At 38.7% G+C, this 16,017-nt stretch overlaps 1 protein-coding gene across 3 annotated transcripts in view; it reads right to left on the bottom strand.

Moving 5' to 3' along the window:
- Nucleotides 1–16,017, bottom strand: part of GALNT8 (polypeptide N-acetylgalactosaminyltransferase 8) — a 64,701-nt gene that overhangs the window by 44,941 nt on the left and 3,743 nt on the right. For all 3 annotated transcript variants that reach the window (XM_021921928.2, XM_021921927.2, XM_031650210.1), the window contains exon 2: nucleotides 6,831–7,128. In XM_021921928.2, the coding sequence (XP_021777620.2) occupies nucleotides 6,831–7,128 (298 nt within the window). The remainder of the gene's footprint in view (nucleotides 1–6,830; nucleotides 7,129–16,017) is intronic.

Here is a 16,017-nt window from a genome sequence, read left to right as displayed (position 1 = left end):
TAGTTTGTTATACCAATAATATGCTTTTTGCAAGCTTCATGGAAAGCACAAAGCAAAAACTTGTCATTGATACACAAAAATAAAAGGCAAAGAATCAAAGCACACCACTAGAGAAAACAACTTAATCGCAAAGGATGATGGCAAGAAAGAAAGGAAAAAATGATCTAACAAAGACAACCAGAAAAACAATTAACAAAATAGCAGTAGAAAGTCCTTACCTATCAATAATTTCCTTGAATGTAAATGGGTTTTATTTAATCAAAAGACATACAGTGGCGAAATGGGTAAGAAAGAAAACAAGACCCAACTATATGCTGCTTACAAGAAACCCACGTCACCATTAAAGACACATATAGATTCAAAGTGAAGGGCTGGAAAATGATATTCCATGTAAATGGAAACCAAAAGCGATTAGGAATAGCTATACCTTGATAGGGTAGACTTTATGCCAAAAACTGTAAAACATGACAAAGAATATCATTAATAATGATACAGGGATTAATTTGGCAAGAGAATACAGCAGTTGTAAATATATAGACAACCAACACTGGAGAACCTAATATAAAAAAGCAAATGTTAATATATTTAAAATATACAATAATAGTAGGAAACTTTAATACCCTACTTTCAGCAATGGGAATATCATCCAGGCAGAAAATCAATAAGGAAACATCAGACTTAAACTACACTCTAGACCAAATAGACTAACAAACATATACAGAGCACTCCAATAACCACAACAGAGTACACATTCTTCTCATGTGCACGAGGAACATTCTCCAGGATAGATCATATGTTAGGCCACAAAACAAGTCTTAACAAATTTAAAAAGACTGAAACTATATCAAGTATCTTTTCTGACCAGAGTGGTATGAAGCAAGAAATCAACAACAGGAGGAATTTGGAATAATTTGCAAATATATAAAAATTAAATAACATGCCCCTGAACAGCCAATGGATCAATGAAGAAAATACAAAGGAAATTAAAAAGAATATTGAACAGATAAAAATGAAAAGCAAACTATCGAAACTCACGGGATGCAGCAAAAGCAGTTCTAAGAGTCAAGCTTACAGAATAAATGCCTACATCAAAAAAAGAAAAAATATATCAAACAAACAGTTTGACCTCAAGGAACTAGAAAACTAAGAACAAACTAAGTTCAAAGTTAGTAGAAGGAGTAAATAATAAAGATCAGAGCAAAAATAAATACAATGGAGATTTAAAAAAAAATAGATAATAGTCATAAAACTAAGACTTGGTTTTTTGAGAAGATAAACAAAATTGATGAATCTTTATCTAGACTAAGAAAAAAAGAGGAATCAAATAAATAAAATCAGAAATGAGAAACAGAAATTACAACTGATACAACAGAAATATAAAAGGTCATAGGAGGCTTATGAACAATTACACATTAACAAATTGTACAACCCGTAAGAAATAGATAAATTCATGGACACATACAACCTATCAAGATTGAATCATGAAAAATGGAAAATCTGAACAGACCAATAATAAGTAAGGAGACTGAATTAGCAATAAAAAATTTCCTATCAAAGACAAGCCTAGGGGCTGTGTGGTGGCTCATGCCTGTAATTCCAGCACTTTGGGAGGCTGAGACAGGTGGATCACTTGAGTTCAGGAGTTTGAAATCAGCCTGGCCAACATGGCAAAATCCCATCTCTACTGAAAATACAAAGATTAGTTAGCTGGACGTGGTGGCAGGTGCCTGTAATCCCAGCTACTCAGGAGGCTGAGGCACAAGAATTGCTTGAACCTGAGGGGTGGAGGTTGGAGGTTGCAGTGAGCCAAGACTGTGTCACTGCACTCCAGCCTGGGTGACAGAGTGAGACTTGGTCTCAAAAAAGAAAAAAAAAAGACAAGCCCAGGACCTGATGACTTCACTGCTGAATTCTACCAAACATTTAAGGAAGAACTAATAATACCAGTCCTTCTCTAACTCTTCCAAAAAATCGAAGTGTAGGTGATACTTTCAAACTGATTTTATAAGGCCAATATTACCCTGATAACAAAACCAGACAAGAAGACTGAAAAAAGGGAAACTACAGGCCAATATACCTGATGAATGCTAATGCAAAAATCCTCATCAAAATACTAGCAAACTGAATTGAATACGCATTTAAAAGATTATTTACCATAATGAAGTGAGATTTATTTCAGGGATGCGATGCAAAGATAGTCCAACATACACAAATCTGTATCTGTAATACACCATGTTAACAGAATGAAGGACAAAAACCATATGATCATCTCAATAGATGTGAAAAATCACTTAAAAACTAAACATTTTTTCATGATAAAAACTCTTAACTAATTAGGTATAGAAGAATTGTAGCTTCAACACAATAAAGGTCATATGACAAACCCACAGCTAACATCATACTCAATGAGGAAAAATTGAAAGCTTTTCCTCTAAGGTCCGGAACAAGACAAGAATGCCCACTCTCACATTTCTATTCAACATGCTACTAGAAGTCCTAGCGAGAGCAATCAGGCAAGAGAAAGAAATAAAAAGGCATCAAAACTGGAAAAGAAGTGTAGATTGTCCCTGTTTGCAGATGATATGATCTATATACATAAAGCCCTAAAGAACCAACCAAAAATGGTAAACAATTCAGTAAAGTTGCAAAATCAACATACAAAAATCAGAAGCCTTACTATACACCAACAGCAAACTATCGAAAAAGGAAATCAAGCAAACAATTCTACATACAAACTATACCAACACTTAATACTTATGAATACATTTAACCAAGGAAGTGAAAAATCTCTACATTGGAAACTATAAAATACTGGTCAATGAAATTAAAGAAGCATAAATAAATGAAAAATCATCTCAGGTTCATGGGTTGGAAGAATTAATACTGTTAAAATGTTCATACTTCCCAAAGTGATCTACAGATTGAATTCAATCCCTATCAAAATTCTAAAGACTTTTCTTTACAGATAGAAAAAACAACTCTAAAAGTTCTAAATGGAACCATAAATTATCCTGAATAGCCAAAGCAATCTTTAGCCAAAAGGAGAAAGCTGGAGACATTACATTACATGACTTCAAAATATACTATATTAAGCTATGGTAATCAAAACAGCATGATACTGCCATAAAAACAGACATAGAGTAGTGGAACAGAACATAGAGCACAGATATAAATCCACACATTTATAGGTAACTGATTTTCAACAAAGATGTCAAGAAAACACAATGGGAAAAGAACTGCCTCTTCAATAAATGGTGTTGAGAAAACTGAATATCCACATTTAAAAAGAATAATACTGAACTCTATCTCATCACACCATATACAAAAATGACCTGAAACTAGATTAAAGACTTAAATGTAAAACCCAAAACTGTAAAACTCCTAGAAAGGAAATAGGGAAAATTTTCCAGAACATTGGTTTGGGCAATGACTTTTTGGATAAGACCCCAAAGCCACAGGCAACAAAAACAAAAATAGACAAATAGGATTACATCAAACTAAAAAGCTTCTACACGGCAAAGAAAAAAATGAAAAGAATGAGGAGACAACCTACAGAATGAGATAAAATATTTGCAAACTATATATTTAATAAGAAGTTAATATCCAAAATAAATAAGAAACAGAAACAACTCAATAACAAGAAAAATAAAAATCAGCAAATGACCTAATCAAATATTTCTCAAAAGAAGACTATAAATGGCCAAGAGCTTTATGAAAAAAATGTTCCATAACATTAACCATCAGGGAAAATGCAAATTAAACTCACATTGCACTATCATCTCACCCTTTTTAGAATGGCTACTATCAACAAATAAAAGATAACAAGTATTGGCGATAATGTGGAAAAAAAAGAACCGTTGCACAGTTAGTGGGAATGTAAATTAGTGTACCCAATAAGGAAAATAGTATAAAGGTTCCTCAAATACTAAAAATAGAACTATTGTATGATCTAGCAACCGTATACTGAATATATCTCCACAGGAAATGAATTAGTATATTGAAGAGAGACTGCACTCCCATTTTCATTAGAGCATTATTCATAATAGTGGAATACTATTCAGCCACAAAAAATAAGGAAATTCTGTCGCTTGTGACAACATGGATAAATGTAGAGGACATTATGTTAAGTAAAATAAGCCAGGAACAGAAATACAAATACCACATGATCTCACTTATACGTGAAATCTATAAAAGTTAAACTCATAGAAGTAGAGAGTAGAATGAAAGGTGGTTACCAGGAGCCAGGGTGGGGGCTGGGTGAAGAGGGGTTAGAGAAATGTTAGGTTAAAGGATACAAATTTCAGTTAGATAGGAGGAAGAAGTTCGAGAGATGTATTATACAACACTGTGACTATTGTCAATAGCAATATGTGGTATTCTTGAAAACTGCTAAGAGAGTAGATGTCAAGTATTCTCACCAAAAATAACTGTGAGGTAATGCATATGTTAATTTAGATATATATTGCCATTCCACAATGTGTATACATTTCAAAACATCATATTGTACATGATAAGATACACAATTTTGCCAATTTAAATAAAATATTTTTAAAAACAGTCACATTTCCAATAGCATCAAAAAGACAAATACCTAGGAATAAATGTAACAAAAGATGTGAAAAAACTTATACTGTGAAAACTCAAAATATTGTTGAAAGAAATTAAAGACCTAAATAAATGGAAAGATTTCTCACATTTGTGGATTGGAAGATCTAATTTTTAAAATCAAGTCCTCCACAAATCTACAGATCTACAGAGTTAATGAAATCCCTGTCAAAATCCTGCTGGTTTCTTTGCAGAAATTGACAAACTAGTCCTAAAACTCATATGGAAATTCAAAGTCCCAGAATAGACAAAACAGCCTTGAGAAAGAAGTTGGAAGACTCACATTTTCCATTTCAAAATGTACTACAAAATTACAATTGTTAAGACAATGTGTTCCTGGCATAAGGATAGGCCTATACAGCAACGAAATAGGATTGATATCCAGAAATAAACCCTTACATTTATCACCAATTGATTTCAACAAGGGTGGCAGGACAATCTGATGTGGAAAGAGCAGCCTATTCAACAAAGGTACTAGGATAACTAAACAGCCACACATAAAAGAAGGAAGTTGGACCCTCCTTGTCACATTATGTACAAAAACTAGTTTAAAATGGACCAAACACCTAAATTTAAGACTGAAACTATAAAATTCTTGGAAGAAAACATGGATGTAAACCTTTGTGACCTTGTACCAAGCAATGGTCTCTTAGATATAACACCAAAAGTACAAGCAACCAAGGAGAAAATAGATAAATTGGACATCATTAAGATTTAAAACTCTTGTGTTTCAAAGACGACCATCAAGAAAGTGAACAGACAATCTACACAATGAAAGAAAACATTAACAAGTCATATTTCTGAGAGGAATTTACGTCTAGAATATATAAAGTACTTTGCAACTCAATAACAAAAAGATAAATAAACCAGTTCTTTTTAAAAAAAGAATGTCTCCAAATAGACATTTCTCCAAAGAAGATGTACACATGGCTAATAGTACATGAAAAGATGTCCCATGTTATCAGGCCTCAGGGTAATTTAAAACAAAATCACAATGAGGTATCACTTCAGACCCACTAGGATGGCTATAGTTAAAAAGAAAAATAATAACAAATGTTAGCATGTGGAAAAATCAGAACTCTCATATACTGCTTGAGGGAATGTTAAATGATGGAGTCACTTTGAAAACCACCTGGCAGTTCTTTGAAAGGCTAAATACAGAATTATCATACGGCCCAGCAATTCTACCCACAGGGTACACCTGCAAGAAAAGAAGACATTTGTTCACACGAAAACTTATACATGAATGTTCATAGCAGTATTATTCATAATGGTCAAGAAGTGGGAACAATCCAAATGTTCATCACCTGATGAATGGATAAAGGAAATGCGGTATAATCCAGATAATGAAATATTATTTGACAATAAGAAGGAATGAAGTATTGATATGTGTTATAATGTGAATGATACTTGAAAACATTGTGATAAGTGAAAAATGTTAGTCACAAAAGACCCCATATTATATGATTCCATTAATACCAAAGGTCCAGAACAGACAAATCCATAGGGATAAAAAGTAGATGAGTGGTGGTTGCCTAGGGATGAGGAAGTTGTAGGAAAATGGGGAGGGTCTGCTAATGCAGTTTCTTTGTAAAGTGATGAAAATGTTTTAAAATTGATTGTGGGAATGGGGAATAGCTCTGTGAATATACTGAAAAACATTAAATTGTACACTTTAAATGGATAAATTGCACGGTATGTGAATTATATCTCAACAAAGCTGTTTCTTAAAAAGTATTATGAAGGAGCGTGGGAGACACAGAAAGAGAAAAGAAACAATGGGAAAGGGAAACAGAAGGAGAGGGTGAGGGATTGCTCTTCAAATTAGATTTACCAGCAAAGAGGACTCCAAGTAGAGAATTTGAGCAAAGTCCTAGGGAAGGCGGTAGAGCTGCTGGCTTTGGTGTGACTTCTCAGCTTCAGTTTCCTCATCTGTAAAATGATCAGTTAGACCCACCATATCTCTGTTTCTCTGGATCAGAGTTGCAAAGGACCTCTGCTCCTCTGACATTTCTGTTCTTTCCCAAGGGTCTGTAAATATTTGGATCAGGTGGCTATCTTCTCTGAGCTGTCATTATAAAATAAATTAAAAACAAAAACTTTGCTCAGCCTGAACCCCTTCCCCACCAATCCCCCACTCCCCCAACCTTCAATTTTCACTGCTTCCAAAGCTCATCCTCAAATCAAACTGAGGACCCTAGAAGCCCAAGCCTGGTTCATCCCACCTGTAGTCTCGTGTATCGGGGATGGTGCGATTGAGAGGCAGCTGGTTGCTGAGGTACGCGTTGTAACCAAACTTCCGGAAGAGGTCCTGGGCCTTTTTCTGCTGGGCCTCAGAAAGATCCTCGCCCCACTGCCTGAAAAGCTGTGAGTGTGGGAAGAGTTTCATTTGGGTTTTGTGCTTCTTTGTCTCGTTCACCTCGGCTTCCACTGCCTTCAGAACAGGGCGTTCTTCATCTTTCGCCCTCTTCATTGTGTTGTTCACATTTTCTTGCTGCCTCAGAGCCAATTTCATACTTTCTTCTGCAAATGAAGAGGACAGGGGTGGGAGAGAAAACATTTCAGCCCCTCCTTAGTTACCTGGGCATTCCTTTCCATCCTAATTTCCTTCTAATGGTTTACACACTACATCTTAAAATTTATAAGCTCTTGTCTCTGAGGATGTAATATGTCACGGAACTGACATATTGCTGAGGCTTGAGTAGGTAATATGGCAGGAACCAGCTACACAAGGCTGTATCAGCAAAGTATGTACTGGATAGGTCTCTCCCTTTAGCTCCATCAAAACTCCTCCATCCCACATCTTCAAAGCTCCTCCAAGAACTGACTTACTATGATTTGAGAAATCAGTGGAAAATAAGCTAATGTTTTTCAGAATGAGGCCTGAGAACCACTTACATCAGAATCATCAGCTGTGATTTTTTTTTTTTTTAATGTAGATACCCAGGCTAATCTCCAAATCCACTAAATCAGGATCTGAGAGCTGGGTGGAAACACAGACAGGAGAAATTACAAGAACCTGCTTTTTAATAAAACCAAGGAGTAATTCTCTTTATAGTAAAATTTAAGAAACACTACACCATTAGTGCCTAACAAAGGCAAATCTGCTCTAACCACTACCACCATCATCCACCCATGCCCTTGCTTCTCATGTGCTTGATTTATGAGGAACTTTAAAATTGGAGCTGTCCTAGTCTTGCAATTTCAAACTTCCGGGATCATAAGAATGTCTTCAAAAGCTTGTTAAAAATACAGAATCTGGAGGCAGTTCCAAGATGGCTGAATAGGAATAGCTCCAGGCTACAGCTCCCAGTGTGAGCGACACAGAAGATGGGTGATTTCCGCATTTCCCACTGAGGTACCGGGTTCATCTCACTGGGGAATGTCGGAAAGTAGGTACAGGACAGTGGGTGCAGCCCACTGAGTGAGAGCCAAAGCAGGGCAAGGTATCACCTCACTCTGGAAGCGCAAGGGGGAAGGGAATTCCCTTTCCCAGTCGAGGGAAACCTTGACACAACACCTGGAAAATCGGGTCACTCCCACCCTAATACTGAACTTTACCAAGGGTCTTAGCAAACGGCACACCAGGAGATTATACCCTGCACCTGGCTCGGAGGGTCCCATGCCCACGGGGCCTCCCTCATTGCTAGCACAGCAGTCTGAGATCTAACTGCAAGGCGGCAGCGAGGCTGGGGGAGGGACGCCCACCATTGCTGAGGCTTGAGTAGGTAAACAAAGTGGTTGGGAAGCTCAAACTGAGTGGAGCCCACCACAGCTCAAGGAGGCCTGCCTGCCTCTGCAGACTCCACCTCTGGGGACAGGGCATGGCCAAACAGAAGGCAACAGAAACCTCTGCAGATTTAAATGTCCCTGTCTGACAGCTTTGAAGAGAGTAGTGGTTCTCCCAGCATGAAGTTTGAGATCTGAGAACGGACAGACTGCCTCCTCAAGTGGGTCCCTGACCCCCGAGTAGCCTAACTGGGAGGCATCACCCAGTAGGGGCAAACTCACACCTCACACGGCCGGGTACCCCTCTGAGATGAAGCTTCCAAAGGAATGATCAGATAGCAACATTTACTGTTCAGCAATATTCACTCTTCTGCAGCCTCTGCTGCTGATACCCAGGCAAACAGGGTCTGGAGTGGACCTCCAGAAAACTCCAACAGACCTGGAGCTGAGGGTCCTGACTGTTAGAAGGAAAACTAACAAACAGAAAGGATATCCACACCAAAACCCCATCTGTACGTCACCATCATCAAGACCAAAGGTAGATAAAACCACAAAGATGGGGAAAAAACAGAGCAGAGAAGTTGAAAATTCTAAAAATCAGAGTGCCTCTCCCCCTCCAAAGGAATGCAGCTCCTCACCAGCAACAGAACAAAGCTGGATGGAGAATGACTTTGACGAGTTAAGAGAAGAAGGCTTCAGATGATCAAACTTCTCCAAGCTAAAGAAGGAAGTTCGAACCCATTGCAAAGAACCTAAAAACCTTGAAAAAAGATTAGACAAATGGCTAACTAGTATAACCAGTGTAGAGAAGTCCCTAAATGACCTGATAGAGCTGAAAACCATGGCACAAGAACTATGTGACAAATGCACAAGCTTCAGTAACCGATTCGATCAACTGGAAGAAAGGGTATCATGATTGAAGATCAAATGAATGAAATGAAGTGAGAAGAGAAGTTTAGAGAAAAAAGAGTAAAAAGAAATGAGCAAACCTCCAAGAAATATGGAACTATGTGAAAAGACCAAATCTGTATCTGATTGGTGTACCTGAAAGTGATGGGGAGAATGGAACCAAGTTGGAAAATACTCTGCAGGATATTATTCAGCAGAACTTCCCCAACCCAGCAAGGCAGGCCAACATTCAAATTCAGGAAATACAGAGAATGCCACAAAGATACTCCTCGAGAAGAGCAACTCCAAGACACATAATTGTCAGATTCACCAAAGTTGAAATGAAGGAAAAAATGTTAAGAGCAACCAAAGAGAAAGGTCAGGTTACCCACAAAGGGAAGCCCATCAGACTAACAGCGGAGCTGTCAGCAGAAACTCTACAAGCCAGAAGAGAGTGGGGGCCAATATTCAACATTCTTAAAGAAAAGAATTTTCAATCCAGATTTTCATAGCCAGTCAAACTAAATTTAATAAGTGAAGGAGAAATGAAATCCTTTACAGACAAGCAAATGCTGAGAGATTTTGTCACCACCAGGCCTGCCCTACAAGAGCTCCTGAAGGAAGCACTAAACATGGAAAGGAACAACTGGTACCAGCCACAGCAAAAACATGCCACATTGTAAAGATCACTGATGCTAGGAAGAAACTGCATCAACTAATGAGCAAAATAACCAACTAACATCATAATGACAGGAACAAATTCACACATAACAATATTAACCTTAAATGTAAATGGGCTAAATGCTCCAATTAAAAGAAACAGACTGGCAGATTGGATAAAGAGTCAAGACCCATTAGTGTGCTGTATTCAGGAGACCCATCTCATGTGCAGAGACACACATAGGCTTAAAATAAAGGGATGGAGGAAGATCTACCAAGCAAATGGAAAAAAAAAAAAGGGGGGGTTGCAATCCTAGTCTCTGATAAAACAGACTTTAAACCAACAAAGATCAAAAGAGACAAAGAAGGCCATTACATAATGGCAAAGGGATCAATTCAACAAGAAGAGCTAACTGTCCTAAATATATATGTACCCAATACAGGAGCACCCAGATTCATAAAGCAAGTCCTTAGAGACCTACAAAGAGACTGAGACTCCCACACAATAATAATGGGAGACTTTAACACCCCACTGTCAACATTAGACAGATCAACAAGACAGAAAATTAAAAAGGATATCCAGGAACTGAACTCAGCTCTGCACCAAGTGGACCTAATAGACATCTACAGAACTCTCCATCCCAAATCAACAAAATATACATTCTTCTCAGCACCACATCACACTTATTCCAAAATTGACCACATAGTTGGAAGTAAAGCACTCCTCAGCAAATGTACAAGAACAGAAATTATAACAAACTGTCCCTCAGACCACAGTGCAATCAAACTAGAACTCAGGACTAAGAAATTCACTCAAAACCGCTCAACTACATGGAAACTGAACAACTTGCTTCTGAATGACTACCAGGTACATAACGAAATGAAGGCAGAAATAAACATGTTCTTTGAAACCAGTGAGAACAAAGATACAACATACCAGAATCTCTGGGACACATTTAAAGCAGTGTGTAGAGGGAAATTTATAGCACTAAATGCTCACAAGAGAAAGCAGGAAAGAACTAAAATTGACACCCTAACATCACAATTAAAAGAACTAGAGAAGCAAGAGCAAACACATTCAAAAGCTAGCAGAAAGCAAGAAATAACTAACCTTAGACCACAACTGAAGAAGATAGAGACACAAAAAACCCTTCAAAAAGATCAATGAATCCAGGAACTGTTTTTTTGAAAAGATCAACAAAATTGATAGACCACTAGCAAGACTAATAAAGAAGAAAAGAGAGAAGAATCAAATAGATGCATTAAAAATTATAAAGGGGATATCACCACCAACCCCACTGAAATACAAACTACCATCAGAGAATACTATAAACACCTCTACACAAATAAACTAGAAAACCTAGAAGAAATGGATAAATTCCTGGACACATACACTCTCCCAAGACTAAACCAGGAAGAAGCTGAATCCCTAAATAGACCAATAGCAGGCTCTGAAATTGAGGCAATAATTAACAGCCTACCAACCAAAAAAAAGTCCAGAACCAGACAGATTCACAGCCAAATTCTACCAGAGGTACAAGGAGGAGCTGGTACTATTCCTTCTGAAACTATTCCAATCAATAGAAAAAGAGGGAATCCTCCATAACTCAATTTATGAGGCCAGCATCATCCTGATACCAAAGACTGGCAGAGACACAACAAAAAAAGAGAATTTTAGACCAATATTCCTGATGAACATCGATGCAAAAATCCTCAATAAAATACTGGCAAACCGAATCCAGCAGCACATCAAAAAACTTATCCACCATGATCAAGTGGGCTTCATCCTTGGGATGCACGGCTGGTTCAATATATGCAAATCAATAAACGTAATCCAGCATACAAACAGAACTAAAGACAAAAACCACATGATTATCTCAAAAGATGCAGAAAAGGCCTTTGACAAAATTCAACAGCCCTTCATGCTAAAAACTCTCAATAAATTTGGTATTGTTGGAACGTATCTCAAAATAATAAGAGTTATTTATGACAAACCCACAGCCAATATCATACTGAATGGGCAAAAACTGGAAGCATTCCCTTTGAAAACTGGCTCAAGACAGGGATGCCCTCTCTCACCACTCCTATTCAACATAGTGTTGGAAGTTCTGGCTAGGGCAATCAGGCAGGAGAAAGAAATAAAGGGTATTCAATTACGAAAAGAAGCCAAATTGTCCCTGTTTGCAGATGACATGATTGTATATTTAGAAAACCCTATTGTCTCAGCCCAAAATCTCCTTAAGCTGATAAGCAACTTCAGCACAGTCTCAGGATACAAAATCAATGTGCAAAAATCACAAGCATTCTTATACACCAATAACAGACAAACAGAGCCAAATCATGAATAAACTTCCATTCACAATTGCTTCAAATAGAATAAAATACCTAGGAATCCAACTTACAAGGGATGTGAAGGACCTCTTCAAGGAGAACTACAAACCACTGCTCAATGAAATAAAAGAGGACACAAACAAATGGAAGAACATTCCATGCTCATGGAGAGGAAGAATCAATATCATAAAAATGGTCATACTGCCCAAGGTAATTTATAGATTCAATGCCATCCCCTTTAAGCTACCAATGACTTTCTTCACAGAATTGGAAAAAACTACTTGAAAGTTCATATGGAACCAAAAAAGAGCCCGCATTGCCAAGACAATCCTAAGCCAAAAGAACAAAGCTGGAGGCATCATGCTACCTGACTTCAAACTATACTACAAGGCTACAGTAACCAAAACAGCATGGTACTGGAACCAAAACAGAGACATAGACCAATGGAACAGAACAGAGCCCTCAGAAATAATACCCCACATCTACAACCATCTGATCTTTGACAAACCTCACAAAAACAAGAAATGGGGAAAGGATTCCCTATTTAATAAATGGTGCTGGGAAAACTGGCTAGCCATATGTAGAAAGCTGAAACTGATCCCTTCCTTACACCTTATACAAAAATTAATTCAAGATGGATTAGAGACTTAAATGTTAGACATAAAACCATAAAAACCCTAGAAGAAAACCTAGGCAATACCATTTAGGACATAGGCATGGGCAAGGATTTCATGTCTAAAACACCAAAAGCAATGGCAACAAAAGCCAAAATTGACAAATAGGATCTAATTAAACTAAAGAGCTTCTGCCCAGCAAAAGAAACTACCATCAGAGTGAACAGGCAACCTACAGAATGGGAGAAAATTTTTGCAATCTACTCATTTGACAAAGGGCTAATATCCAGATCCTACAAAGAACTCAAAACAAATTTACAAGAAAAAAACAACCCCATCAAAAAGTGGGAGAAGGATATGAACAGACACTTCTCAAAAGAAGACATTTACACAGCCAACAGACATATGAAAAAAATGCTCATCATCACTGGCCATCAGAGAAATGAAATCAAAACCACAATGAGATACCATCTCACACCAGTTAGAATGGCAATCATTAAAAAGCCAAGAAACAACAGGTGCTGGAAAGGATGTGGAGAAATAGGAACACTTTTACACTGTTAGTAGGACTGTAAACTAGTTCAACCATTGTGAAAGACAGTGTGGTGATTCCTCAAGGATCTAGAACTAGAAATACCATTTGACCCAGCCATCCCATTACTGGCTATATACCCAAAGGATTATAAATCATGCTGCTATAAAGACACATGCACACACATGTTCATTGTGGCACTATTCACAGTAGCAAAGACTTGGAACCAACCCAAATGTCCATCAATGACAGACTGGATTAAGAAAATGTGGCACATATATACCATGGAATAGTATGCAGCCATAAAAAAGGATGAGTTCATATCCTTTGTAGGGACATGGATGCAGCTGGAAACCATCATTCTCAGCAAACTGTCGCAAGAACAGAAAACCAAACACCGCATGTTCTCACTCATAGGTGGGAATTGAACAATGAGATCACTTGGACACAGGGTGGGGAACATCACACACTGGGGCCTGTCGTCAGGTTGGGGGAGAGGGGAGGGATTGCATTAGGAGGTATACCTAATGTAAATGACGAGTTAATGGGTGCAGCACACCAGCATGGCACATGTGTACATATGTAACAAACCTGCACATTGTGCACATGTACCCTAGAACTTAAAGTATAATAAAAAGTTTTTAAAAAAAATACAGAATCCCAGGCCTCCCTTAGAGATTCTGACTCTGTTCTGGAGTAGAGCCTGAGAATCTGTATTTTAAACAATTGGTCTAGACAAATCTAATTGTCACATTAATTCGGGAAACACTGCCTTAACTCAAAAGAATGGACAGATAGTGATAGACCCAGGCAGAGGACGTTTTATGCAGAAGACGCCCTCCAGGATCCATGATGTCATCTATTATTTATCTCACCTTTCCACCTTGTAAGATTTGTGCTGGAGTATCTTAGCATATGCACCTTGAACTCCCTCAGGCTCAATCTGTGTACTCAGCAAAAAGAGAAAAAAAGTAACCATTTTAGGGTTTAGTGATTATGACATTCTTCAGCACTAAATCCCACAATGGTGATCAAGGCACTCTGACATAGGATCCACTTTGTTCCTACTAATCCTCCCCTAAGCCCACACAAAACTTCAACCAGACTGAGAGGATCACCTGCAGCCTGTCCAGCATCTTTCCACCAGTTAGAAGAAGGCATCCTTGTTTTCTGGATGACTGCAACTCAGGGTCACCAGCTTGGTGAGGGGACAGCCCCATTGTGTGACTTTTCTCCAGGTAGATGAATCTCACGCCACAGCACATGGCTTGGCAAGCAGAACGTGTGCTGGATTTCAGATCCATATACAGCCCCCGAGAGGGAAGCAGGGAAGTCCTATGACTGGGAGAACATGTTTGTAAAGTGATGTAAGACTGGCCCAAAAAGAAGGAAAAGGAGAAAGAGAATCAACTCTTGACATGGTTAAGACAAAAAGAGGATAGTCGAAAAAACTTGGGCAAAAAGTAAATGGTAGGTCTCTCAAAGGAGGCTCATGTGAACACCATGCATACTTGCTCAGGTAGAAACAAGAAGTGGGAGCGTGCTGTTTACAGTGTCCCAGATGGAACAGTATGGTTATTCATACTTTTCTGTCCTAAGCATGCAGGGGTCCCAGGGTGGTACTGGGTCCTTCCTACCTCTAAGCTCCTCTGCGTTCTTCCTTGGGGGATATCTGATTTTCTCTCTCACTCATGGCTGTCAGTGGGAGCTGGTTTGGACCTGGCCATCCTAAAGTCAATTTGAGGAAATGCATAATCTGATAGCATGAATACAGGGTCACAAGGTCACCCCCATAACTTATACTGAAACCTTCTAAGCTCCCAAAGGGACACACCCATTGACATCCCCCTGGTGGGGTTTTTATGAACCCTGAGGGAGGTTCCAGAAAACCGGCTTAGAGTCATTGATCCCTCCCTCAATAGGGATATAATTATTATTGCTTGCTTTTGCTATTGGTAGCTTACACAATTCAACTAAGTATCCTTATTGACTCATGATTTTTTTAAATCTTCCTAGAATCCTGGAGATAATGAGCAAACAGGATGAAGGGTAATTAAACTGGCTTTTAGTTACAGGAAGCCCTGTGGAAAAAAAGAGCACTGGAGATCTAGAAACAGGGCCCAGAAGAATGTTTGAGGTTCATCTCAGGTGCGCAAGCCTCCGGCACTCCAGTCCCCTGGACCCGCCTTTTAAACGCTTATTCCGTCTCTTTCTAACTCCTTTGTCTCTGCCGGACTCGGGGTACCCGCCGGGTGGTGTGGGACTGGTTTCCCCAACATATTTGTCTCCATTCAACTTCACAGATGACACCCTGCCCGCTAGGTCAGGTGTTCTCCAGCCAAGAACACTATTACAGCTGCCTGGCTTCTGCCTGAGCAGCGTCAGGTGTGAGGAGTGTGCATGGCAGCTGCCCAGCGGCAGGTAAGTCAGCTGGACACACCTTGTACTGTCTCAGAAGTCAGAAGAATGCTTGCTCCTGCAGCTAGCCCAGGCTGCCTGGGTGAGAGGCTTTTCTCTATATATATCTATGTTTGTTTGGTGTGATGAGTCCTGATGTGAGTCTCTGACATTACATCATTTCAGAGCGAATAAAACGTGGGAGCACCAAGAATAACAAGAAAGGTCTTTGCAAAAAAGGAAAGAGGAGTAAACCAGACG

Source organism: Papio anubis, chromosome 9 (assembly GCF_008728515.1).
Source record: "Papio anubis isolate 15944 chromosome 9, Panubis1.0, whole genome shotgun sequence".
In the NCBI taxonomy this organism is placed as follows: Eukaryota; Metazoa; Chordata; class Mammalia; order Primates; family Cercopithecidae; genus Papio; species Papio anubis.
Note: the sequence above shows the minus strand (reverse complement) of the source record. Positions and strands in the feature narration are given on the sequence as shown.